This window comes from Dunckerocampus dactyliophorus, chromosome 13 (genome assembly GCF_027744805.1).
Source record: "Dunckerocampus dactyliophorus isolate RoL2022-P2 chromosome 13, RoL_Ddac_1.1, whole genome shotgun sequence".
NCBI lineage: Eukaryota > Metazoa > Chordata > Actinopteri > Syngnathiformes > Syngnathidae > Dunckerocampus > Dunckerocampus dactyliophorus.
Genome location: NC_072831.1, coordinates 18,042,055 through 18,069,158, shown reverse-complemented (window position 1 = coordinate 18,069,158; position 27,104 = coordinate 18,042,055). Strand labels below are relative to the sequence as shown.

Here is a 27,104-nt window from a genome sequence, read left to right as displayed (position 1 = left end):
GATTAGAGGACATAAGAAACACTGTGGGAGTGGAATAGAGGCTGATTAACAACACCTCTGTCAAGTTGAGCACATCTTCACAAGTAATGGGGAGGTTGCTGCTGCAGTACTTCAGTTTATGTCTCAAACCACTGAAGCAGCAACACTAAAAGAGTTATTTCTTTAACTAACATAAAATATAAGGCCATCGTTTATTGAGCTAATGCAGTTACTCTTCAGATGCTTGTGCATAAGAGGTTTTGTTTTTACATAGTGTGTCATTTCGAATGATCAAAGGTTTTCACCCACGGAACTCCACAGGCTTTTCATCTTTACAACTGTAGTGTAAATCAACAATACCTAAAGGAATGGAGCTGACATGGCAATATGCACAAACTAGTTTTACTGTATGGTTTGAGAAACCAACTGTGAAAACTGACAACAACTGTAAAACTAATGATTTATGTAAAAGATGCATTTTGGAGGCAGACATACCAAACCCCGTGTTAATCTTGGAGGGGATGCGACGAGGGGGGCGTACAGGTGTAGACTCTTTACTGGTACTTGTTTTACATCTTTCCAGAGGTTTGCTTATCTTGGAGAGAGGAGCAAATACTCCTACAAAATAAAAAACAAAACCATTTTAAAAATGTAAAATATTCCTTCCACATTCCAAAAACATGCATGTTAGGTTAATTGGAGACTCTAAATTGTCCATAGGTATGAATGGGAGTGTGAATGGTTGATTGTCTATATGTGCCCTGCCATTGGCTGGCGACATTTTTGTGGTGGCGAGGGATAACTGTACTTCACTATACGTATTTGTGGTTATTTGAATGAATGTGAAAACTGCACATGACCCTAATGAAAATTTGACTCAAAATGTTTCTAATTTCGTATATTAAATAAATGGAAGCATGAGTGAACACAAAATGCTTAAGGGTTGGATGGTGGCATACCATGTTTGAATTGACAGGTAAAATACTGGACGCCTGCTATAGAGCCATCATTCTTCCCCTCTGGTTTGTCAAGCTCCACTCCAGCCCAGAGCCCCTCAGAAAAGTCTGTGCTGCCGCAAAATCGCAGGGTTCCAACCTGTAAAATAATCAAAATGCATGTTCGATTGAAGGTGAAAACAACAATAAAAGGCAGTAATTTATGTCTACAAAACTAGTCCACAAATTCTTCACAAATAAAAGGGATGTAGTTGGTCAATGTGATCTTGTTTGGCCAAATTTCATTTCTCATGATCATCGGCCAGTTACTCTAATATACTATTTTTGTACAGTAAATGGTTTTAATTGCCTTAAATATATCTTTTTATATAATAAGCTGCTAAGCAGCTTTGATTGTTTCGTAACAATACATAAAGTGGTGTGAAAAAGAATTACCCCAAGAGCACAACAATGACTCGTCCAAGAGGTCACAAAAGACCCCACAACAACATCCAAAGAACTGCAGGCCTCACTTGACTCAGTTAAGGTCAGTGTTCATGACTCCACCATAAGAAAGACACTGGGCAACAACAGCCTGCATGGCAGAGTTCCAAGACCAAAACCACTGCTGAACAAAAAGAACATTAAGGCTCGTCTCAATTTTGCCAGAAAACATCTTTATGATCCCCAAGGCCTTTGGGAAAATACTCTGGTCTGACGAGATAAAAGTAACGTTGCATTTAAAAAAAGTAATAAATAAAAATATACTTGTAGTGGTGGTAGTGTGATGGTCTGGGGCTGTTTTGCTGCTTCAAGACCTGGAAGACTTGCTGTGATAAATGGAACCATGAATTCTGCTGTCTACCAAAAAATCCTGAAAGCAACTGTCCGGCCATCTGTTCGTGACCTCAAGCTGAAACCAACTTAGGTTCTGCAGCAGGACAATGATCCAAAAACACACCAGCAAGTCCACCTCTGAATGACTGAAGAAAAACCAAATGAAGACTTTGGAGTGGCCTAGTCAAAGTCCTGACCTGAATTCTATTGAGATGCTGTGGCATGACCTTAAAAAGGGGGTTCATGCTGGAAAACCCTCCAATGTGGCTGAATTACAACAATTCTGCAAAAATGAATGGCCCAAAATTCCTCTACAGCGCTGTAAGAGACTCATTGCAAGTTATCACAAACACTTGATTGCAGTTGTTGGTGCTAAGGGTGACCCAACCAGTTATTAGGTTTGGGGGCAATCACTTTTTCACACAGGGCCATGGAGGTTTGGAATTTTTTCCTCCCTTAATCATAAAACGTTTCATTTAAAACTGTGTTTTGTGTTCAGTTGTGTTGTTAGTGACTAATATTCAGATTTGTTTGATGATCTGAAACAAACAATGCAACAAAAAAAAAAAGAACTCAGGAAGGGGGGGAACACTTTTTCACACCACTGTACTCTATTCCATTGTATCTTTAAAAATAAAATACAATTTTATGCATTTTATTGTATTTTAGGAGACTCAAGAATCAACATTTATCATTAATAAACAAACCTCTTTCATTCTTTTATGAATATATATTTTTCATATTCATTACAGTACTCGCTCCCTACCATTTTACTGTGCATCTCAGAAGGAATATACATGTGTTGTACTTGTTGTATTGGCAAGTTTGGGGTTTAGTAGGGGCTTTAGTATTGAATGGTTGTGTGTCTATATGTGCCCTGCGATTGTCTGCCGATCAGTCCAGGGTGTACACAGCCTCTTGCCCAAAGTCAGGTGAGATAGGCTCTAGCGTACCCTCGCTACCCTAGTGAGGCCAAACAGCATAGAAAATGAACTGGGTTTTAGTATTTAGTATACCACACACCTTCTTCCCAGCTATCGTCACACGGTCACCAAGTCGGACTCCCATGGAAGCAAGCTGTGTCCTGGCCTTTTCGTCAAGCGAAGGAGGGGGCTGGACTTGCAATGTGCATGGCAAGAAACTGGGCTGTGGCAAAGCCTCTCTTAGTAAAGTGCAGAGCTCTTTGGCCAAGGTGGCAGCATCCGCCATCTCCAAGGGCATGTTGAGAGGGTCAGGAACGACATCAACTGGGTACTGGCCTTTATCGTCCTGTAACACAAAACCAGATGGGAGCTACTACAGTAAAAACATATTGTTAGGGCTGCCACACACATTAACAATGAGTTAACACAAATTCTCTGTAACACGTATTAGTTTTTTTTCAGATTTCTGTTTTTTAGATTGACGTGGGTTTACGACCGCAACAGTAGCTCATGTTAGCAATTATTGTGCCTGTTGTAAAATAATTTAAACCTGCAATAAACGCGATTAAGATTGGTGCTTGTGTGTCTAACAGAACATACAGTATTAGTATAGTATAATACTAGTGACAGCTAGTGACCAGTGTAGAATACTACATATCAACCCAGCGTCTTTGCATGCATCTTCTGAATGCCTCATGTGTATTTTAGTTCATTTAGACATTTTTATGCTTGACAATGCTTAATTTAGGCAAACAAGAAATACAATTTGCTGAATTATGCATTTTTTAAATACCAATAATTAACGTTGTAATTAACCACGAAATGGCTTGATTTATTAATTAATATATTTTTGAAAAACCACAATCAAAGCTGTGCAATTTTAATGTATTTTGTTTCTTCTTTTCTCCTTTTCCTTTCGTCTTCATCACTGAATAAATCATAACTTTCACTCCTAAACACAAACACATTTTCATTGACAAAATGCAAAACATACGACTTATTGTAAGTGTAAGTGTCAAGTGTCGCTAAGATTTGGAGAAGGAACAGGATTAAATAAACAATAAGCTTCTTCCTACTCCTTTTCGGATATGATAAATTGTTATGGACTTTAATGTGACTTTTAAGCACGTGTGACCATATTACCAACGTGACAAAATAATCACATAAGGAATTGCAAGTTAACTAGGACAATGTCAGCAAAGGAGACAAAGGCACGGTGATTTTAGACAGTGTGTGTTACAGTAAAGTTACTCCACAAATACCACAGTAAATTCTCCTTCTAGTGCGTGACCACATAATTTAGTGGTCGGCTGTTGATTATACAAAACTTGGCAAAAGGCAAATTTGTGTCAGCTCAACAAGCGGTAAAAACAAACTGTCTGTACTCTCTTGCAAGAATTCTGCCAAGTGTTTATGTTGTTCTTCTGTCTATTGCTGCCCTTGGCAGGGATAAAACATTGTGATGGTGCAGGAAGTGTTGTTTAGACAAGTCAATCATACTGTATGCTTCAAAGTTCTGAGTCTCATAGAAAAGATGAATGGATGTACAATCAGTTGTAAGGCATAAACAATAATCAATGTGAACAAACTGCTGTACTGTCAACGTGGTGGATTTCCATAATAACTCAGTCCCCAACAAGCCAAATTTTGAAAAAACATATCAATAAATTAGTTTCAGTAAGTGAGGTCGTCCGTCTTTTTATGACAGATGCATCATCCATTATTTTGATCATAGCTCTTGATCATTGCCCTGGCAAAAAGTTTCTGCTATTAGTCAAATACACTGACTAAAGTCAGAATAGTGCCAAAATATGCTGTTAGTGTTTGTGGCAAAGTGCCATTGTTAGTTGTATCATTAACACTGAGGTTCGGATAAGTGGATAAAATAAATTAGTGTGGGATAACAGCAATGAAGCGCTCATTTCCTTCAAGGAAATCGGTGCACTAGGGGATTAGCACTTCTCTAGTGCAGTAATTGGGATTTTTTCTTCAGCCAACCCAATAAGTAAAAAAAAAAAAAAAAAAAAAAAAAAAAAAAAAAACTGTCCTTTTTCTTTTGATATAAAATATGAGGGTTACCTTTTTGTCCAAAACTTCATTTTTTACACTATAATACCTACAATATAATGCACTACTGTTGTTGTTTGAATAATGTAATATATGGAAACAATGATTAGACCACCCTTGCTTCTTCAGTTTATTGATCCATTGTAATGCCTGGTACAACTAAAGGTACATTTGTTGGGACAAATATAATGATGATAACAAATATAGCCCATAAGAGTTTCATTTAAGAGCTGGTATCTAGCAACTTGCATGGTTTTCTTGATAATAACCAAAATCACTTAAGTTCTTACATGAATAGCTATAGCACTGTACTGCCAAAGCAACATTCTTATGAGCTATTTTATTGCCATTATTATATTTGTCCAAACAAAGGTACCTTTAGTTGTATCAGGCATCAAAATGAACAAGAAACTGAAGAAACAAGGGTGGTTTAATCATTTTTTCCATGGCTGTATTTATGATTAATAAAGTATATGTAGCTATTGTGTACTGCTTAGGTTAAGTCTTGTCTAGTCAACTGAGTCAACACAAAAAGCAAAAAGCAACAGCAGTAGACATAGGGAGACAGAAAACATTAAAAAAAAAAAATCGAAATCCCTCTCTGCTTAAAAAGGTGAGCGTTTTTTAAAGGACCATTACGTTTCACATTAACCCTTGCTTGCTGGGTTTTTAATGATTAGATTCACTCAGTCATTAAAAAACGCTGCAGTTTTCAACCAGAGCATTGCTTGATTAAAGTGCAAAGTGCTTTAGTGACACCCAGTGGAAAGTCGGTGCATGGGTCAGGATTTGTGGTTAGAATTGAAATGAATCTAAAAAGAGAGCACGAGCTTGAGAAGAGAATCAAACTAAAACGTTTCACAAATTCTGTCAGCTCTGGTTAAACTCACTACTTGATCCAAACTTCAGCTCTGACTGTCTGGATAAGCAATTACTTTGTTTCAAAAACTGCACGGTAATTTACAATAAATATGAGGAAAAAGTTTAAGAACTCTATAAGAGGGAAGGCAATTACTTCTATTGTTAATATATAACAATATATATATATATATATATATATATATATATATATATATATATATATATATATATATATATATTGTTATATATTATATTATAACAACATATACACATAATAATAATAATCATCATCATAATAATACATTCTATTTATATAAAATTTACAATAAGGATGCCAGATGTCCATCGGGATAGTACACAATATATCTCATTAGTCCCCCTTATACATTGATTATGGTTTAGTTCCGCTTAGTTGACTTGTTGACTACCCCATTAAACAATGTCTTCTGTACATAACAAGAAACATCAGAAATGTACTGTCACAACAAAAACAATAATGTTATTTGATTAAGGAATATGCACTAAGATCTAAAAATTATCATTGGAAAAACTAGTGAAAACATCACAGAGGTCAATGTTTGCTTATAAGGGAATGACTAATTTGCAGTCATTGTAATATCAGGTATTCAGTATTGTTATGCTATATCTATCCATTCATTTTCATTTCATTACCGCCAGTCCTCACTAGGGCCGCAGGTGAGCCTATTACAGCGGACTTCCAGCGAGAGCCGGGGTACACACTGGATTGATCAGTATTCCACAAAGACAAACCACAAACAAACAGTCAGAGCACATGCAATCCATGATGTTGAAGGAACTACATGGAGAGGTCTGTGACAGCATTGTGGCAACACTACAAAAATAATCCAAGCGCACAGCAGCCTTTACAATTTTTAAATGGCAGAAATTCTTCCTTAAGCTCTATACACCTGACGAAAATGTGCAACTGGGAGAGAAATACGCCAGCCAAGCATGGTGGCGACAGCATCAGACTGGGGAGGTGTTTCTCTCTCTAAAGAAACTTGAAGACTGGTGGAAGAAAAACAAAGACGGCAAAATACGGCAATATGCATAAAAGCCTTCTTAAGACTGCTCAGGACTCAAGAATGGGTTTCAATTCACCTTTTACTGACAACAATGAATCAAATCACACAGCTAAAGCAATCCAGCGGCTTAGGAACAGCTCAGCAGGGGCCCTGATTAAAACTAAACTGAACCTCTCTGGACTGAAACTATTCGAACCAACCAGATATAAAAATGGAAATATTGATGGCATAAAATCTCCCAAGTACAGCTATTCAAAACTTGTTGCATAATTTACAAAAACACTCAAGTCTGTATTAACTTGAAAAAAAGTGTTTCTACTGAGCAAAGAGTAATATACAGTGGTGTGAAAATGTGTTTGCCCCCTTCCTAATTTCTTATTGTTTTGCATGTTTGTCACACTTAAATGTTTCAGATCATCAAACAAATGTAAATATTAGTCAGTGACAACAGTTTTTAAATGAAGCTTTTATTATTAAGGGAGAATAAAAATCCAAACCTACATGACCCTGTGTGAAAAGGTGATTGCCTGCCCCCCCCTGTTAAAACATAACTGTGGTTTATCACACCTGAGTTCAGGTGGAAAAGGTTATAAAGCCATTTCTAAAGCTTTGGGACTCCAGCGAACCACAGTGAGAGCCATTATCCACACATGGCGGAAACATGGAACAGTTGTGAACCTTCCCAGGAGTGGCCGGCCAACCAAAATTACCCCCAAGACCCCACAACAACATCCAAAGAACTGCAGGCCTCACTTGCCTCAGTTAAGGTCAGTGTTCATGACTCCACTATAAGAAAGACACTGGGCAAAAACAGCCTGCATGGCCCCTCCAAAGTTTTCATTTTGTTTTTCTTCAGCCATTCCGAGGTGGGTTTGCTGGTGTGTTGGTTTCCCAAGTTGGTTTCAGCTTGAGGTCATGAACAGATGGCCGGACATCCTCCTTCAAGATCCTGAAGCAGCAAAACAGCCCCAAACCATCATACTGCCACCACCATATTTTACTGTTGATGTGATGTTCTTTTTTATGAAATGCAACATTACCTTTACACCAGACGTATTGGCACACACACCTTCCAAAAAGTTCAACTTGTGTCTCCTTTTCTCCGCTTTAATGTTCTTTTTGTTCAGCAGCGGTTTTGGTCTTCGAACTCTGCCATGCAGGCTGTTTTTGCCGGGTGTCTTTCTTATGGTGGAGTCATGACCACTGACCTGAACTGATGCAAGTGGGGCCTGCGGTTCTTTGGATGTTGTTGCTGGGTCTTCTGTGACCTCCTGGATGAGTCATCGCTGTGCTCTTGTGGTAATTTTGGTTGGTTGGCCGGCTACTCCTGGGAAGTTTCACCACTGTTCCATGTTTTCACCATTTGTGGATAATGGCTCTCACTGTGTTTTGCTGGAGTCCTAAAGCTTTAAGTTACAGTATGTTTTAACATGGGGGGCAATCACTTTTTCATGCAGGGTCATGTAGGTTTGGATTTGTTTTCTCCCTTAACAATAAAAAGTTTCATTTAAAAACTGCATTTTGTGTTCAGCTGTGTTGTCATTGACTAATATGTACGTTTGTTTAATGATCCGAAACATTTAAGTGTGACAAAATGCAAAAAAATAAGAAATCAGGAAGGGGGAAAACACTTTTTCACACCACTGTATTTCAAAATAAATTCTGTTTTGCCTTTGTCGTTATGGGACATCCTTGGCATTATAAGCCCCATGTTGCGTGCCATACACTCAGCTCACCGGACGAGACGATGCACGATATCAGGCTCACAAGAACAAGACAAAATGATATTTACTTTACTTCTTTCCAGAAATTGAAACAAAAACTAAAAATTGTAAACGTTCAAAGAATGACGGCAGTTGTAGCTTTTCCTACAAATCATTTATGTTGATGTGTAGCAATTTTAAGACACATATACAATAAATTGCAGATTGCAGTAATAGGTCTGAATTACACTCCACAATTCCATGTTTTGACAGAAGTCATATGCCGCGAGCGTGTTTTGATCTGACAAATCTTAAGTAACTGTCATCAAATGTAGAATTATGACAGCTTCTGCTTGGACATTAACACAGCGGCAGCTGTTGAACTCAAAGGAAATAAACAGTCACACGTCGCCAGCGAGTGACACTGGAAACCTCGTGCACAGCCACTTCCATGTTACGTGTCGTATCATTCACAGTAGTAATGCCATAGTTTACAGTCTGATAGACTTCTGGCTGCCCTCTTCATCTTCATTTAATGATGAGATCTTGTGACACCCCAAGTGATAAGGAAGAAAAAATTAAATTAAATTTAAATGACTAGCATACCTTGAAAGCGGGATTAGCTCCCAGCTCCAAAAGGCATGTGACAGCTGATGTACACAGGTTGGATGCTGCAATGTGCAAGGCGGTGCCGAAGTCAAAGTCGCTGCAGGTTGCATCAACATCTACGGCAAACGGAAATACAGGTTAGTGTGATTTTTTACAGTATGCTGTAATTATTTACAAGGTCTCTGCAGGTTTCAACAAGCCAAATTTACAATGTTTGAAAACGACATTATTGTGTTTAATTTTTGATTGATGGATTTGTTGGAGTTAGGTTCATAAACACAAGCATGCTCTCAATACCCTGAGTTCATGTACACTACTTATTTATTAGTTTTAAAATCAAGCCATTTGCAATTTGTTGTGGTCACTGTATTTTAGTGACAGGAATATTAGCAATTAGTGATCTTAATTTGGGGGAAAAAATGCCACGCTCCCTTACCTCCAGGCTGAGAGGCCTGTAGTACCACCCGAATAAGCTGGGGTACGTCAAAGTAAGCAGCGTAGTGCAGAGCCCTCATGTTTGTCCAGCGGGAGCGAAGATTAGGATCTGCACCCAGGGCAAGAAGGTGGCGAGCAAAACCAGCTGCTATATATGCATCACCTAAAGTACAGAACAATAATATGAGTAAAGTGTGTGTGTTAGTTATAAGCTTGTCATTGATTTGATAGACACAATACTAATGGCATTAGATACAGACTCATACAGGATTATTTTCATTTGAACTCAAACATGCATGATTAACAGGTAGACTTTCACTGTTTTCTTGACATTCATTTATTAAAACACCCTTTTCCATACTAACCAATGCCTGGGGCCCCTGCCTTGCAGCAGTAGTGCAGAAGGCTCATGTCCGTTAAGCCATCTCGATCATTAACACCACAGCCTCTCTTGATAATCTGGACAAAGACAAAGATACGCACTAAACAAACGTGAAACGTGACATCTACTCCGATTATTAATTTGAGCTCAGTGGTGGGGTATTCCAACACTGATCTCTTTTTAGATGCATTGCAATGCAGATATAAACGATAAACAATTTACAAATGTCAATTATTGATTATTCAATGATGTAAGGCTGGCAGGGAATAATGTTGGAACGTGGAAGTGCAGCACCGGCGGAAAAATGTCATACCAGCCTCAAAGTAATATCATCCAATCAAAACTAGGGGTTTGCCATATCATACTGTCCAGAATAATACTAGTATAATTTGTGACACGATACAAAAACCCCATATAGCAACCGTCACCGTAGTTCTGTCATGCAAACACATTATGAGCCAGACAACATGAGAGGGACACGAGTGTGCCAACCTGAGTGCAAAAACAAGCTACAATCACCTCGTTGCCAATCAGGTCAATGTTTTTCTGAACCTGGGGAACCCATTGGCGAAGGACAGCAAACAGTTCTGGTATGGTGGTATTGGGATCTTGCAGAACCTCCTTGCACTGTGGCTCGTTGGGGTCAAAGAAGGAGAATTCTGTACATAGTGGGTGAAGTAAAGAAACAATAACAGTGTGACGTGAGAGTGACAGAATTCAGAACTTTATAACAGTGTGTCTCATTTCTACACAACTTACATTCACTCTGCAGGCAGGTTCCGAATTTGAGCTTCAAGATACCTTACAGCCATTAAACAATAACGTACGTACACAACATCTGGTCACCCAATATCCCTACTTGGTCAAGTGAACGTGGTTGTGATGGTTGTCTTACCCATATTCTGGTGCTTATTAGGAAGTCCTTCTTTAGATTGCTTAATCAATTAACAGGCTCATTCATCGGGGGTAAGACAAATCCACACAGTAGAAGAACAGAGTTACTCCCCAAAGCTCTAGGTGGCCTGGCATTGCCCAATCTTCTACACTACTATTGGTCTTGCAATATCCACAAACATTTGTACTGGATTAATAACACAGTGGATGAAGCATGCCCTTGTGGGTGGACATGGAACTTGCGTCATCTCAAGTCTCCCTCCACTCCCTGGTCAGCTCTCAATTCCCTCTGACTATTTCTACCTTTCCCCCCCATCCCTGTGGTATCCAAGTTAGGAGGAGCCTGGGCCTTCACAGGGCCTCAGACCTCTCCCCCATTATTAACAATCATCTGCCCCACACATGGCTTCAACCTTTCAGAGGTGGTGAGACAAAAGGTATAACTAAACTGAAAGACCTCTACAATCATGGGGCTTTTATGTATTTTTTGCAGAAAAAATTGATTTGATTTCGCTTTTTTCAAAAAACAAACTTCAAATTTCCTAGTCGCCCCCCAAACTTTGCTTGACTTTGATGCCGAACAGAAGCGCCTAGTGTCTATTATTTATGGCCTTATTAATATAACAACTGTCTGGGATATACCTTAATATGACTAATGCGTGTAACGTGTGTAAACTATCTCCAGCTGACCATTCTCACATGTTTTGGTTTTGTCCCAAACTTGTCACATTTTAGTCAGAAATCTTTAATGCACTTAATATAGTATATTTTTTGTATATTTTTGGCTTTGTTTAGTTCCACCTTGCAACCAGTTGCATCTAAATCCATGCAAACGGTCCTCACGTTTGTCACCCTGCTGGCTAGACGACTCATACTTCTCAACTGAAAACTTCCTCATCCTCCTCTAAATAGCAGCTGGATAAGGGAGGTTATTGAATTTTATTTCCAGGTTATTTAATTATTTACGTATTATTATTATTATTATTATTATTATGTTTTAAATGTAATTAAATTGTATTTTCATATATCTATTTTATGTGCATATGTGCCATTATTATTTATTTTGTTGGCAGACTTGTGATGAACTGTTGTCACTTCTGTGGTCAGATACACAATTTGTAATGTCCCTGCGTGTGGGGTGAACTTGTGGGAAGGGGAAAAAGCGGTAAAAATGCAAGTAGCTTTTTAATTTCACTTTTGTGCTGCCACCTGTAAAATGTCTTTCAATAAAGAAAGCTGATGAAAAAAACAACACATAACATTATTTCTTTAAGTGTGAATGGACCATCTGACCGTCTGAAAGCAAATGCAGCTTGAGGGTGTATTCACACTAGAGCCCGACCGATATGGGATTTTTGGGGCTTATGCCGATATTGGGGGCTGAAAAAAAACGTATATCCCATACATCGGCCGGTAACCGATATATTGGCCGATATATGAGATAAGAGCATTTCAATCTTTGCCTGTGAAATGAAAATATATATATTTAGTGCATTTTGGTAATTAGCATAGTATATGATACTATAGTTGACCATTTCAAAATAAAAATAAGTGGCTGCATTGGCTGAAAGTAATAATACATACTAAACTAATACATTATCTGTTTATAAAAAGCTTATTCACAAAAACTTCTTACCAATATCAATTAGTCATATTTACTAGCTATTGAAAAGTTCCATCTGCAGCCACAGAGTATTTGCAAAGAGCTCAAAAACAAACATTAAAAAGGGAGTAAAAGTTGACTTGAAACAAAATAAGAAATAATGAAAACATGCATTTTTCAGACGACTTTATAGGCGGAATAATGAAGTCCCATACGTGCAGTAATGAGCTGTCTCTTTACATATCGTTAGAACGCACAGAAAAGACAAACACATGTGTTCATGTCTCACATAAGGATTGTGGATGATGGGCACATTTTTTTTTAAAAGTGTAATTTTTCTTTAACAGTCCAAAGCAAAACGGCTTCCCATCATACATTTTTTCCCCAACAAAGGATTTCATTGGCCATGGCTGCAATGATTGAGTCAGCTGAATTTGATGCTAACTCTCTTACGTCGCAGCTGTCTTCATCCGCGCACGTAAACACTGCGGAACACATACACAACAATGGACAAGCGGCAGCACACAATGACGTGAACGGAGAGAAAATAACGCAGAGCGATCGAGAGGTCTGACTTTTTTTGTGGGCAACGGTTTGGTGATGCAAATGTATTACTATTTTGAACGCATTTTGTTTTGAGAAGCAAAACGCTTAATTTAAGAGACCCGGGCAACTAGCCGGAACTACTTTCCTCCACAACAAAAACCGACCAGAACTCGGCTCAGGGGACATTGGGGAAAAGTCCCTGTTGATGCACTACACTGCTGATGGGGATGTCATACAACTTCACGTCAAAAAATCCTAACTATCCCTTTAAGCCTTTTGATTTGCTCAGCCCATGCATGACATCCCACCAGCCTGCAAGCACATTCTGTCCACACATGAGTATGAGTAACATGAGTAACCAAATATGCTTTTGTTAAATAAATCTATGATCATGTGTAGAGTATTTCTCTCCTTAGTAGGTTAACGTCACATCATATACCTGTATTACAAATGCGTGCATGCATGCAAGTGTGTCCTCACCACAGTCGTTGGGCATGGGTGCAGAGGCCACCTGGTGGATGACTGGCCGCAGATGGGGAGAATCTCTATTGCGGCAGCCAAGTGTAGCATCTCCTTCCGCAGGCACTGAAACATCCTCTTTTGTCATCTCCCTCTCAGGGCCGGCGGCTGGAATAATATTAGAAGCCCTATTCTTAGAAGCTAAGTGGGTCTAATCTCAGTAAAGCAGAGGCAACCCCACTGGCACAGTGAAGGGACATGACTTCATTGAAGCTTTTAGGTAATCTGCCACCAGTCAAGCTCCCAGGTAGAGCAAGGAGACCCCCTGGTATGGTGTCACCAATTAACTAGAATACTAACATTTTAGCCATCATTTGAGAAAATAATTTCTATACATGCATGACGGGACAACATGTGGTTTTTCAGAGAACCGAATAAAGAGGGCTAAGTGGGGTACATACAACACACAATGCTAGATAAAGCTAACCTACATTTAAAAACACTCAACTTTACCAGATTGTCTTACTGAAGACTATTGCTTTTGAAGCGAGAAAATAAAGCTGAAAACATCATCATAAAAGGCAAGGGGAAGCAGGGAGTAGGAAAGACGACATTAGCACTTGAAGGAAACACAACGACCTAAATCCGCCCGACAACACGGACATCTTCACTGCCAACTGCCACTCACTGTCACTTTCAGCTGCATCCTCTTTTCCATTGAACGCCATAAGAGTATCCTGGTAGAGTTAAACTAAATCAAGAGGCACAAACTGGGTCAAGTAAAACATGCAACAAAGTCCTTCTCCTAAAACACTGTGTACGTGTACGCACTAACTGATTATACTCTGCTGATCCCCCGACTGTCTAGTGGATTTACAGTCTGGCCTCGTCCATGACTTAATACACTCCTGATCCAAATTTTAAGACCAGGAGAAAAATTGCAAGAACTTACATTTTGCACTGTTGGATCTTAAGGAGGTTCTACGTAGAGCTCGAAAATGCAAAAAGAAAAAATGTGAGCGAGAGAAAAAAAAAATTTGAGTAAGTAAATTTATTGCAAACAACCATTAGAGTGAAATAGGCTGTTCATCAGCTGAAAGTTTAAGGCCACAGTCTCGGAAAACCAAAGTAAAAATGTAAAAATTTGGACTCAATTTAATTTTCTGTCAGTTATTCACACTGTCATAATCAAGCAAATAAGCTGTCTCTCTTGGAACGTGCTAGAATTGTTGAGCTGCATAAGCAAGGCCTCTCGCAGCGCGCCATTGCTGCTGAGGTTGGACGCAGCAAGACAGTCATTGTAAACGTCTTGAAAGATTTTTTTGAGGTGATTAACAAGAATGGCACGGCTACTCAATACGGACTCCTTTTTTTGAACATTATATTTCCATTTTAAGGGGTTTTCATTTTAGCTTTTTTTGCTATGGTCTTCAACTTCACCTTTTGATCAGGCGATGAACAGCCTATTTGAATTGAATGGCTGTTTAGTTACTATTAATTGCTTACTCAAATTTTGTTTGGCCCCACACCCATTTCTTCTTCTTGCAATTTGACGCTCTGCTTACAACCTCCTTAAGATCCACCAGTGCAAAATGTAAATTCATGCAATTTGTCAACTGGTCTTACATTTTTGATCAGCTGTGTATGTTCTTACCACTGATAGTCAGTCTGGACGGACAGTCACCCTCACTTTCCTCCGTTTCATAACATTGCACTAAGCACTACCAATATACACAGCATCTTTCAGTAGCTGTAATTGCTTGATGTGATAAATGTGTATTTTCTCAATCAGAGCTAAACTTATAAGTTGTTGTTTTTCCCCAAGGCCTGATTTAATGTTTGATACACAGGGGTGTTTTTTGTTGCTGATTAACCCATTCAATCCCAGCCATTTTTAAAAATTCAACCCCTTCAGTACCGGCATTTTAGACGATTTTTCAAGGCACACAGAATATTGTGCTCTACGGGTTTATAAACATGGAACCTACCAAAAGAAAGACTAGACTCTCATCTTTCATCAGAAAGAAAAGTCTGATTCTACCTTTTTGTTAGTAATCAGCAGTAGAACATAGGTAAGTATCAGGAAAATATCAGTTCCCAACAAAAAGAGCTTTTTGTGAAAAGATACATTTCAAGCATAACTTTCACTTTGACACAATTGTTTTTGCTTTTGTGGCAGCTCAAATATCTAAAGAACTGCACCACAACATAAACATCAAAATATATGTAAATATAAAATGTATTTACAAATATAACGCCTTGAACGATTTACAATTTTTTAAAACGTCTTGAAAAGTGGCCTCTTTTATAGTGCACTTGCGTCATCACCTCTTTTTGCTTCTGGCGCCAAAAAAATGTAAAAAACGTATAAATACGTCTTTGGTATTGAACAAATGAATTAGGTCTGCTTAAGGCTAATCCATCAAGTCAAAAAGGTGGCAAGATTGTTCAATCAACAGCCAAAAGAAAAGTAAATGATACAATCGCTCAGTCTGCATGGAGGACCGGGGAAGTGGCGCCAACTAGCCCTGGCCGGCAAGGCTCACTGGGGATCTGGGGGCTTGAGGAGGAAGTGTCAGCCATTAAGTAGCGTTGGTTGTGATGCAGCTTGTTACGTACATTGACATCGCAATTTTTTGTGCACCCCAATGACAAATACACAGAAAAAGCACTGACATGAGCAATTCTTTCTGGGGACTACTGCCCAGGATTTCAACTTACTCTACTTATATTTAAACACTTTAAATCACATGATCAAAACACTGTAGTGTAGTTGCACCCATTCTGCCACAGTGCTAATCCAATACACTAAAATCCTGTCTGCATCTCATCTCATGACATTACAATAAGCCAATTCCAGCATTAACCATGAAAATAATAACTATCATATTCATTCCTTCACACAAATGTACTTAAATCGATGCTGGGACTCCAATTTAACCTCTGTTTAGCCCTGAAGCTTCATCACGTTACGCTAATGAGCTTATACAGTTTAAATATTCCCTAAAATCATTCAACTGTGGTGGATGCTTAACGCTAGCTAGCTAGCTAGCTAGCTGGCATGGTTTAAAATGCCGGGTAATGATGCTATATCGTGGAATTCGTGTTGCGTAATAAATAGGACTAAACAAGCACGTGTACTATGTTTACTATAATACTACTATAAGAGTACGATCATTTTCTAAAACATTAACATCCAGGATAATATGAGCAATATTCAATAACGCATCTGCCTAGCTTAAAATGTTGAGTCAAGCCTCCTGGTGCATTCAAATGGACCATTTATATACAAAAAAAAAACAAATAACTCACTCTATGTCGTACAAAACATAATATCGTGTTTTTACCTTAATACAGCGGGTTTTAATTCGCTGCGATATCTGTGACGGGAAACAGAATGTTCAGCCATCCCCTCTGTGTGCTACACAGCTAAGGAACTGTTTTAAAAGCAGGCTTCAAAATAAAAGCCTATGTTATAACACGCGTTAAAAAAGTGAACGCCACATGCGCAACCTTTTGACGACAGGCAAGTAAAATCTCGAACCTCGAACGGAACCCATTTATGTTATTTAATCATTTTGGGGTTTTTTAACTGCACAACGACCACACTTCCCGTTACCCTGGAAACGTAAACACACGGAAGTGCTGGCAGTGATTTCACCTAGTTGTTTTACAGTAATAGCCCGTATACTGCTGTAAATAAGCCATTTTGTGATTGTGCCTGTTTACTCCTGAGCAAAATGGACTTCAACAATCTTGGACGCGCATCATCTGCAGGCTACCGGTTACCGGTGCAAGCAGTGGCAAAGCAACAAGCGCCTAAAGCGGCTAAAAGTCTGCGCAGTACAAGAGACAGAACGTCCACAACGCGGGAAACTGACGTAAAGGATCCAGTCAAACAAGACCAAGCGTGGAAAGCAATAGTATGGGGCGAAAGGAGAGCAGTACTGGAATGGTGAGTTCATGAGAGCACTTGCACCATCTTTTACTAACAGGTGTGATACGTGTAAGGTTCTAACCGTTCGCAGGGAGAAGAATTGGAGTTTCCTGAGGAATTATGATCAGATGGTAAGTGTATCTCATATTCTAAGATCAATCAATATTGTTAAAAGCAACGCATTTACTTTAGATCTGTGGCGGGCTGAGTTGATTTAAATACCGATAGTATCGATATCAAGGGTCGTGTCAGTATTGAATTGATATTGTCCCGATGAGATCGATATTTTTCAGTTCTCTTGTGGTTTTTGTTCTGTTGTTACATAGATGATATCGTTTTATGTATTTATTGTTATATTGTTTCCAACAAACTCACCTCAGGAGAGCAAATACAGTATTTCCTGATTTTGTTGAGTTATTTTATGCTGTTGACTTAAACAAAGAACTTTTTTTATGTTATTTGAGCAAAATAAGCCTTTTGCATACATAGAACAAGTTTTAACAAGTTTTGACAAGATGTGAGGTGAACCTGTTGTTAGAAGTACAATTCCGTATGCCTGTAATTCTTGTTTGTTGTGTAAAACTGAATTGAAAATCTCTTTCGTAACTGTGCGAGATATTTATAGGGATTTTGGGGGGGGGTCTTGGGGCGTAATCCCCACGAATGGAGAAAAAAACGCAAGCGGGGATCTACCCTACTATACCGTATGTGTTATAAGTCAAACGCCTGCCATCGCACGACATGATATCAGCGCAAGTAGGCGATAACTCGTACGTGTTCTGCTGTGAAATTCATTTGAACTGTTAGGTTGTTTCGCAGTTCAAAGGACACAAGCCAAAAGTTGTACCCGGCCACTAACCCTATGGACAAATACAAATAACAAATCTTTCAGTCTGAAAAGTCACATTTGCATGTGAAAGAAAGGCCAAAATACAAAGAAAAATGTGCTCTTTAATGACAAAGATAGAATGTAAAAGTGATTTGTGCGTCTCACAGTTGGCAGTTAACTATAAGAAGAAAACCTTATCAGTGACAAGTATTGATGAAATGCTGAAGTATTCGTTCCGCATCTTTCACTATGAGCCAAAAAGGCAAAGAAGTGAAACTCGGGTGTGTGAACTTGTGTGAGACATTGCATGAGACCCCATGATTTTGGCTTCCTGTGTGTTTGTAGGGGGAGCTGAAGCCAGAGGAGCCTTTACCTAACAATGCGTCACACTTCTCTGACTGTGTCCCCAACACCACAAACCAAATATTTGGAAGCAGATTGTCGACTCCACTGGGACGTGAACTCGTTCGACTGGACAGACTTTTATCCTCGTCTGCAAGCCATCACAAGTGCAAACAGGATCCAGAGATGATACAATGCTAGATGAGTCACTTGATATACATTAATGCCCTCACATGGCACTCAGTTGTATTTGACTTGCTTTATGACGTGGCATAACTCTGCTTGGTGAGCTTTATTTGTAATGGCATCACAATTATAACCATGCATAAGAAAATATGTCAAATACATACACTATACTTGCCTTGTAAACCATTTAGTGCTAAATGTGGTTGTTTTGAAATGTCTTCTTCAGATGCTCAAGAGCACTCAATGTTTGACGCCACAAACAAAGTCCTAACTGGAGATCTTTAAACTAAGTGGATGGAATTCATGAGAAGAATCCACCATGGGAGAATTGTTCTGTATTGCTGTGCAAGAATATGAATTACCTGTCTGCTATTTCTCACAGTTATTCATTCATTCACTTACCTTGAGGTTTTATAATGTTATGTGTTTTTCTAGTTTAGATGTCTGCGCATAATTGGTTTGTTTTATGTCATTGCTTTGTAATTCATTTCACACTTTTGCAAACGATTGTCCCTTTTCTGCATTCTAGCTGGAAAAGTGTGTGTCCCCTCGCTACATTGCTTTGGCATTGTGAAAGATAATATTGCACGTCAGTCAATGAATTTAGCAACAGTGTAAGAAGTTGCATTGCATGCGATAAGCATACATGAGGGGCCTCCAAGCTTTTGCAAGAAAAATGAAAGTCACTTTGATTCATTTTGTACAATAAAGATGCTAAAACCAACCCAATGTTGTACAATATATACTAAGATATTACGAAAACGTTGACATGTTAGCTGCTTTTGTCATAAGTACAAAGCAATTTAGTATAGTATCTAACAATATCTAATTAAAACCGTCAGGTCACACTTTGGACATCCTTAGCATACACCCTAAAAATAAATTTTAAAAGTCATCGTATGTAAAATGCATAAATGGCTCTCAAATACCAAGAGTTATTCTATTTGTTAAAGTATAGCACCTGAATTAAAACATTTATAACTATGTAGTCAGCTGGAGACATATTGCTGCCGTAAAACACAATTACAGATGCCTAATATGTGACTGCCGAAAAATAGGCGAATAGATGAAGACGAGTCCTGTACACGCGCAGAACCGATTGCGTTTCCGGTACGTATTGCATGATTTCTAGGGTTTCACGACTAAAGCTTTCCGTATTTTATTTTGAAACATGTAACGGAAATGATGCTCTGTCATAGCAATGGGGATTTCGGGTCCTTTAAGAGAATCGGTTATTTTGGCTCGGCTCCCTTAAAAGAGACGACACTTCCAGCTCCCAAACGGCACCTCAGAGTTTTGTTGTTGGTGCTTAAATTGAATTACTCTCGTCCCTCGCCACATCACGGTGCGAAATTCGTGGCTTCACTCTATCGCCGTTTTTCCAAAATATGTTAATTAATAAATCATGCTGTTTCATGGTTGAATGCAGCCTATTAGTAAAAAAAAAAAAATGCATATTTATGCACATTTTACGTTTTTTTTTAACCTAAATTAAGCATTTTCAAGCATAAAAATGGCTGAATGAACAAAAATACAAATATATTTGTATTTTTTTATATTAATAATATTATCAGTAGTACTAATAATAACAACTCTGAATCCCCAACGTCATTTCCTGTCCTCCACACGTCCAGGACACATATATTGCAACACACACGTGAGCGACTCTTATATCTATATAAATACACAGTCGTCCTTCTGCACATCGTGGTTCAAATTTCGTGGCTTCATGCTACTATTTCCAACTATTTACAGAACGACACAACATCAACAAAACAATGCCAAATATAAATTGAAATGAAAGCTACAAGACAAAGCAGCATCCAAGTTACAGTTTTTGCTTGTCTTTAGCGACATTCAGAAACACAAACTGCCTCAGCTTTTTATCCCCGCTGCTCATTTTCCTCAACTTTCCAGGATGTAGTCTCTTAATTGTGTAGCAACATTCTTTCACGCTCATCTCCTTGCCTCCTGTCCGTGTGCTCACGGCTCTGCAGGGTGTGTAACCTCTCCCTCCACCTTCTGCTCAGCGTGGACAGTACAGCACCACACGTTTTGACCAATCACATACGGCTCTAACAGAAAAACCGAGGAGGGAGAAAACAAGCCTCATTTACTTGAATGAACCGCTTCTACGAGCTGGATCGTTCGCGAACGACCCATTACTACTCTGTTGAGCGTGACAGCCCATTTTGAGTGCAATCCATATTTCGGAATTGTAGCTGATATTTACCCATACAAGATGACGTCGGAGACTTTGTTGCACATCGCGAATGTTTCTACATTGTTGGTGTGCATGGTGCTGAAGTTCCCGCAGATCTTCGTACTGATGCGAGCCAAATCCGCGACTGGAGTTAGTCTCAAAAGTCTTGTGCTCGAACTAGTCGGGTGAGTCGTGATTGAAGTGGTGGAGTGGAGTGCTGTTTTCCTATTTAAATTTGACATAATACATTTAATATCTCAATAGATTTTACAATGTATTTTGTGAAGCCTTATGCGCTGATCCCGACTGTTTTTAGGGACGGTCTTGAGTAAATCCTCTTTTTATTTTCATTTTTTGAAATGACGTGTAAACATGATTCATACTAAAGATTTAAGGCTTAACATCAGTGCAACCGACCGGTTAATCCTACTGTGGATTTTAAAAAAGAAAATGTTTATTTGTTGACACTTTGGCAAAGAAAAACATGTTTGTTAAGAACATTACAGTTTGGGGGTGATTCATGTCTCAAGCTATTATTCCTCAGTCCACACTGTATTTCCCTAATAGCGCCAGAGACCTCTACTGTGGTGAGTGACGTCACCTTGCATGCTGCAGCGATAAAGTCAACAGCCATTGCAATTCAGACAGATAGCGACACATTCTGTGCTGTAACTTGGTTCTTAATGTTGGGTGCAGTCTGTCATACAGTACACTAATGGAATGCCTCATTAGTTTTCTTTTTGCTCCTCTATTGGTACCGCAGGGTGGATGCTAACATGAGGAAGTCAAACCGGTCATAACACAAAGAAGGTGCAGAGTGGTTTACTGTATATGTGAATATGCTGTACTGTGAAAAAACTCTTTGATAACCATGTTTTAAAACTGCAAAACACATTATTTTTCAGTGTCTTTCTAACAATACAACTGTAAATACATCGGGGGGGGTGTCCAACTTGCAGGAATAAATAACATAATTGTGTTAGTGTTGTTGACTGTGCACCATCATTGCAGCTTCACCGTGCATCTTTTTGCCGTCATTACGCCTGCATATTGACATGTCAACACACGTATAGTTGCATGTTGAGATATCAACCGCCGTCGCTACATCACACCAAAAACCCTCCTTTTAAAATGAATGCATTACGCTGGAATGCTGCATTTACATTGTGCAGGTGTGTCCATGCCGTTTAAATAACAGAAGGATCATGATGTTTTGCTACATATACCATTTCCCATCTGCTCATAAGATCTATGTGCCACATCTATGTTGCTTATCCATTCTTCTCATCAATCGATGTCAGTGTCAAACTTTCCCCGTCTACTTTACAGGTACATTGTGTTTGTGACGTACCAGACTTATTATGACTACCCCCCACCAACATACCTGGAATATCCCATTCTTATTGCGCAAGGTGAGTTGCCTTTTTCAGATTTGCTTCTAAAAGAGTTTAAAAATCAACAATGTTTGTTATTGTGCAGTACCGTGCATATGTCTGAGGTTACCACCAGCAGCTCAGCCTAAACTTAAAGCCACTGGAGGTCTGCTTGAGAGGCAAATGCAGCCTCTGAGGTCACGTATTGGGAGAAACGCCCCTGCCCATATGTCACCCATTTTTTAATTCAGATTTGGTATGTTTTACATAACCCTAGCCGTATCTGCCCTACTAGTATGTACCGTATGGCAACATGCTGCTGTGGTAGCGAAAGAAAAAGCTAGTGATGGCCTAAGACTTTTTCACTGGACTGTACAGTATACATACAGTGGTGTGAAAAAGTGTTTGTCCCCTTCCTGATTTCTTATTTTTTTGCATGTTTGTCACACTTAAATGCTTCAGAACATCAAACAAATGTACATGTTAGTCAATGACAACACAATGGAACACGAAATGCAGTTTTTGAATTAAACTTTTTATTATTCAGGGAGAAAACAAATCCAAACCTACATGGCCCTGTGTGAAAAAGTGATTTCCCCCATGTTAAAACATATTGTAACTTAAAGGTTTTGGACTCCAGCAAAACACAGTGAGAGCCATTATCCACAAATGGAGAAAACATGGAACAGTGGTGAACCTTCCAAGGAGTGGCTGTCCAACAACCAAAATGACCCCAAGAGCGCAGCAATGACTCATCCAAGAGGTCACAAAAGACCCCACAACAGCATCCAAAAAAACTGCAGGCCTCACTTGCCTCAGTTAAGGTCAGTGTTCATGACTCCACCGTAAGAAAGACACTGGGCAACAACGGCCTGCATGGCAGAGTTCCAAGACCAAAACCACTGCTGAACAAAAAGAACATTAAGGCTCGTCTCAATTTTGCCAGAAAACATCTTTATGATCCCCAAGACCTTTGGGAAAATACTCTGTGGTCTGACGAGACAAAATTCGAACTTTTTGGAAGGTGTGTGTCCCATTACATCTGGCGTAAAAGTAACGCCGCATTTCAGAAAAAGAACATCATACCAACAGTAAAATATGGTGGTGCTAGTGTGGTGGTCTGGGGCTGTTTTGCTGCTTCAGGACCTGGAAGACTTGCTGTGATAAATGGAACCATGAATTCTGCTGTCTACCAAAAAATCCTGAAGAAGAACGTCCGGCCATCTATTGGTGACCTCAAGCTGAAACCAACTTGAGTTCTGCAGCAGGACAATGATCCAAAACACACCAGCAAGTCCACCTCTGAATGGCTGAAGAAAAACAAAATGAAGACTTTGGAGTGGCCTAGTCAAAGTCCTGACCTGAATCCTATTGAGATGCTGTGGCATGACCTTAAAAAGGGGGTTCATGCTGGAAAACCCTCCAATGTGGCTGAATTACAACAATTCTGCAAAGATGAGTGGGACAAAATTCCTCCACAGCGCTGTAAGAGACTCATTGCAAGTTATCACAAACACTTGATTGCAGTTGTTGGTGCTAAGGGGGGCCCAACCAGTTATTAGGTTGAAGGGGCAATCACTTTTTCCACACAGGGCCATGTAGCTTTGGACTTTTTTCCCCCTTAATAATAAAAGTTTCATTTAAAAACTGAATTTTGTGTTCAGTTGTGTTGTCATTGACTAATATTTACATTTGTTTGATGATCTGAAACATTTAAGTGGGTAAATGTAAACGTGCATAAAAAAAAAAATCAGGAAGAGGGCCAACACCTTCACACCAAAATGCGTAGCTTTTTAAAGTATATTGTACTGTTTTGTGCACATGGAATCTCTTCGTCTCCTCAGATGTTGTTCTTCTGCTGTTGATTCTGCTTTACAAAAGCAGGCTGCGGGACAGCCTCATCTACACTGTTGTGTATCCTTCTACCGCACGGCTAAGGATATGAGTGACGCACAAGCCTTTATTGATACCTCCTTGCCATGCACTACAACCTTAACATCACATATTCAGGTTTGTCGTGGGTTGGAGGCTCTTAACCGTGGAGAAATGGATCATCGATTTTGCAATGGTAATACATCTCATTGATAACGTCTTGCTAAACTCAAAGGCCACAACATTAGGTATACTCACACAATCTAATGATATCCAATGCAACAGTTGTGTCTTTTTTTTAAATAAAAATGCTCAGTTTGGACCGACCCTGTCAGAGAGGCGGTGCAGTGGTTGTGCAATGGCAACATGTCATACATACATCAAATTTTAAATATATATATATTTAATGGTAACTTTTTAAAAAGTGGTTTGATGGCGCTATCTGCAGGGAAAATAGGTGCTGCAGCTATGAATCCAGCAGAGGTCGCTGTCTCACAAGTCAATTCACGCAACATTTTCCAGCAGGAAGATGCTTTGATAAGATGTGCGAAGCAGAACTTAAAATGTGTTTAATAACTGTGAGAGGCGTATTAAAGTGTTTAGAGGATGACTGCGTCCATGATTTGTGTCTTTTTGCCGTCCCAGGGAGTTGCGTTCAAAGACTGTCCTCTGATGGCGATATTTTGCTTACTTTATTTTGCTATGTAAGAGCTACGTAAGTATTATACATGAATCCCTGCAATGCTTATCTTAAATAGAAGCTAAAAAAGGTAGAAATATCACGTCATCATTAATGTGTGTATTCACCCAAGACTAATTGTAGGAATACGCTTGGAAAAATACCAACCAAACTCAAAAAATGCATGTTGATCTAAAATTGCACCCAAACAAATGAATAATCTGAACAAACAGACAAACGAACTAACTAATAGCTCATCTTCCCTGATTGTGCCAATCACAAGTGAGCGTTGTTACCTTTGTAAAGGCAGAATTTTTGATACAACTCTTTTGCAGGTGTACCTAATGGTGTGAAAGGTCAATGTGTGTCCAATGCACATAAGAAGATATAAAGTGTGTTAATGTTCTTACTTGCCTTTTCTTTTAGAGCCTGTGCACATTCATTAGTGCTGCCAGTAAGTTTGCCCAATTGCAATGTCTGTGGAAGTCAAAGGACGCTGGCCAGGTTAGCGCCCTCACCTGGGGGTTGGCCTGCTACACCTGTGCAAGTAAGTCAGCAGTATGCGTGTCACGCAGCTCTTAAGAAATAGCTCCTCTTATGTTTATCTACTGGAAATACTTCAGTGTCGATGGATTTGCAATTTAATGAATAAGCATCGCCACTAATCATTGATTTCACGTTCGATGCACTTTTGTACAAAGCGGTTATAAATATCCGGGGTTCTCTTTTCAGCACGGATTTACACCACCATCGCGACAACTGGAGACATGCAGGGTACGTGAAATAACTGGGGGCTATCAAAGAATGCTTTCTCTTTCTCCTTGGCACCTTTTTCCACTTGCAGCTCATGACAAAAAAGGAGGCCATGAGACTGAATGTGTCTAACAGCAGCTTCTCTTTGGCCACAGTTCTGTTGCGCTTCATCACCACGACCTCGCTGAACATGTGGGTGCTTCTCAGCGTGTTCTACTACAGGAGAAACGGCCACAACTCCATGAAAGACGACTGAGCACTTTGGAGTTGGCAAATTCTTTGCCAGCAACGTTACCAGCACTGTTACCAAGAGAAGACCTGTTCAACTGTAAATACCTTTTGTACCTTTAAAATGTTGTTTGTCACTCCATTTTCTTTTTATGTCATTCCAATGTTTAGCACATGAAAACACACGTTAGTGTTCTACAGTGGAACCCGCTTGTGCCGTTCAATTCGCCAAGTCCTGGTCAACCGTGACTAAAAAGTTTCTTTTGTATGAAAAGTTGTTCCCTTTATGTCAACATTTGTTGTAGTGTTGTCACCAAGCAGCCACGGAATACAGTAAGTACTGTTTAGTTACACAGTATTAAAATGCACACAGCTACACAGTTCAGTGTAAATTAAGCTTCAAAATGAAAAAAAAAGGCAATATTTTTAGTTATGTCCACAATCGCTTATGTCGATATGAGTCAACCAATCCCTGGGACGTTGACTTAAATGCGTTCCACTGTGTTACACGTAAGTGGTGTTGTGTAGTAGGGCAGCACAATCTGACTGTATACACCTTCCAACTCAGGATAAATGACCCCACTTTCTTTCCAGAACAATATTTAAATAAAGTTCACTTTTTACCACCCTGCCGTGTGACGGTTTTTGTGTGCTGACTCTACACTCAATTACCACTTTTTCTTATTTTTTTGTTACTTCTCATATAGCATTAAAATATCTTGCATTTGTCAAAAGAGAAAATAAACACTGTATTTTCCTCTCTATGGAAGGACAGCAGTGACAAGTACCTTCCAGCTCACACATGCCCATACCCCTCAGGATGAACAGAGTACTGCAAGTGCCTCCTCGTATGACATTTGTCTTTATTATATTGACTGGCAAAGAATAATGGCTTACACCTTACACCTTACACGCGCTGCAGAAAGTCCTGGTTTATAATACATCTGTCTGAAGCATTGCTTTATGGGTGACATGCTGACAAACAGAAACTGGCAGGCACCGTGATCCAACTCTGGGCACTCACTGAGTGTACTCAAACGGTACGGCCCCTGTTTAAAGAAAATGTGTGTTTGGGGGGCTGTTCTAACCCCAACCCAGATCGAGCTCGCACCTGTACTGAGAAGATGGTGTATGGGGAAAGTAGCAGTTACAACCCCAACCCAGGTAGAACCAGCAAGAAGTTTGCATTTTGGGCTTTGCATCCTGCTTGATGGAAACTCCCAGGTACAGACGAGCAGAAATAGGTTATGCTGCAGACACAACAGAGAATAAGAGGGTAAAAGTGGAACTTTGGCGGGGGGTTTCCTGTTTTCAGACCTCAAACACCAGCGAGGGACTCAGCACTTTCATTGTGAGAAAAAAAGAGAAATTAGTTCTTTACTCAACAACAGAAGTCCATTTGAACAAAACCTTTTTTAGTCCA

At 39.4% G+C, this 27,104-nt stretch overlaps 3 protein-coding genes across 5 annotated transcripts in view; 2 read left to right on the top strand and 1 right to left on the bottom strand.

Annotated features, from left to right (window-relative positions):
* LOC129192584 (CAP-Gly domain-containing linker protein 4-like) overlaps positions 1-16,743 on the bottom strand; it is a 33,494-nt gene extending 16,751 nt beyond the window's left edge. The window contains exons 1-9 of one of the 2 annotated variants that reach the window (XM_054796758.1): positions 16,627-16,743; positions 13,301-13,447; positions 10,297-10,436; positions 9,761-9,854; positions 9,397-9,558; positions 8,958-9,076; positions 2,775-3,020; positions 939-1,074; positions 475-597 (exon numbers count right to left, since the gene is read on the bottom strand). In XM_054796758.1, the coding sequence (XP_054652733.1) occupies positions 475-597; positions 939-1,074; positions 2,775-3,020; positions 8,958-9,076; positions 9,397-9,558; positions 9,761-9,854; positions 10,297-10,436; positions 13,301-13,427 (1,147 nt within the window). In that variant the 5' untranslated portion in view covers positions 13,428-13,447; positions 16,627-16,743. The other variant, XM_054796757.1, reaches the window with a different exon arrangement.
* A 55-nt stretch (positions 16,744-16,798) lies between these two features.
* c13h2orf50 (chromosome 13 C2orf50 homolog) lies at positions 16,799-19,282 on the top strand. 2 transcript variants are annotated; one of them, XR_008573450.1, is made up of 4 exons: positions 16,799-17,234; positions 17,308-17,347; positions 18,391-18,672; positions 18,800-19,282. XR_008573450.1 is itself a non-coding variant. In XM_054796759.1 (3 exons), the coding sequence occupies exons 1-3, from the start codon at positions 17,020-17,022 to the stop codon at positions 18,586-18,588; spliced, it is 453 nt and encodes a 150-aa protein (XP_054652734.1). In that variant the 5' UTR covers positions 16,799-17,019; the 3' UTR covers positions 18,589-19,282. The 2 variants fall into 2 exon arrangements, 1 of the variants encoding a protein (XP_054652734.1); XM_054796759.1 differs by having other exon boundaries at positions 18,391-19,282.
* A 1,462-nt stretch (positions 19,283-20,744) lies between these two features.
* On the top strand, positions 20,745-26,316 carry slc66a3 (solute carrier family 66 member 3). Its single transcript, XM_054796568.1, has 7 exons — positions 20,745-20,961; positions 22,106-22,188; positions 23,994-24,063; positions 24,160-24,217; positions 25,127-25,247; positions 25,433-25,474; positions 25,609-26,316. Exons 1-7 carry the CDS (start codon positions 20,816-20,818, stop codon positions 25,707-25,709), a joined length of 621 nt encoding a protein of 206 aa, XP_054652543.1. The 5' UTR covers positions 20,745-20,815; the 3' UTR covers positions 25,710-26,316.
* Positions 26,317-27,104: the final 788 nt, after the last annotated feature.

Excerpts from the sequence above, each read along its gene's own strand:
- c13h2orf50 (XM_054796759.1), top strand. The coding sequence starts at position 17,020 with ATGGACTTCAACAATCTTGGACGCGCATCATCTGCAGGCTACCGGTTA. Across the intron at positions 17,235-17,307 it reads AGGAGAGCAGTACTGGAATG|GGAGAAGAATTGGAGTTTCC; the intron begins GTGAGTTCATGA and ends AACCGTTCGCAG. Across the intron at positions 17,348-18,390 it reads TGAGGAATTATGATCAGATG|GGGGAGCTGAAGCCAGAGGA; the intron begins GTAAGTGTATCT and ends GTGTGTTTGTAG.
- slc66a3 (XM_054796568.1), top strand. The coding sequence starts at position 20,816 with ATGACGTCGGAGACTTTGTTGCACATCGCGAATGTTTCTACATTGTTG. Across the intron at positions 20,962-22,105 it reads CTTGTGCTCGAACTAGTCGG|GTACATTGTGTTTGTGACGT; the intron begins GTGAGTCGTGAT and ends TCTACTTTACAG. Across the intron at positions 25,248-25,432 it reads GGCCTGCTACACCTGTGCAA|CACGGATTTACACCACCATC; the intron begins GTAAGTCAGCAG and ends TTCTCTTTTCAG.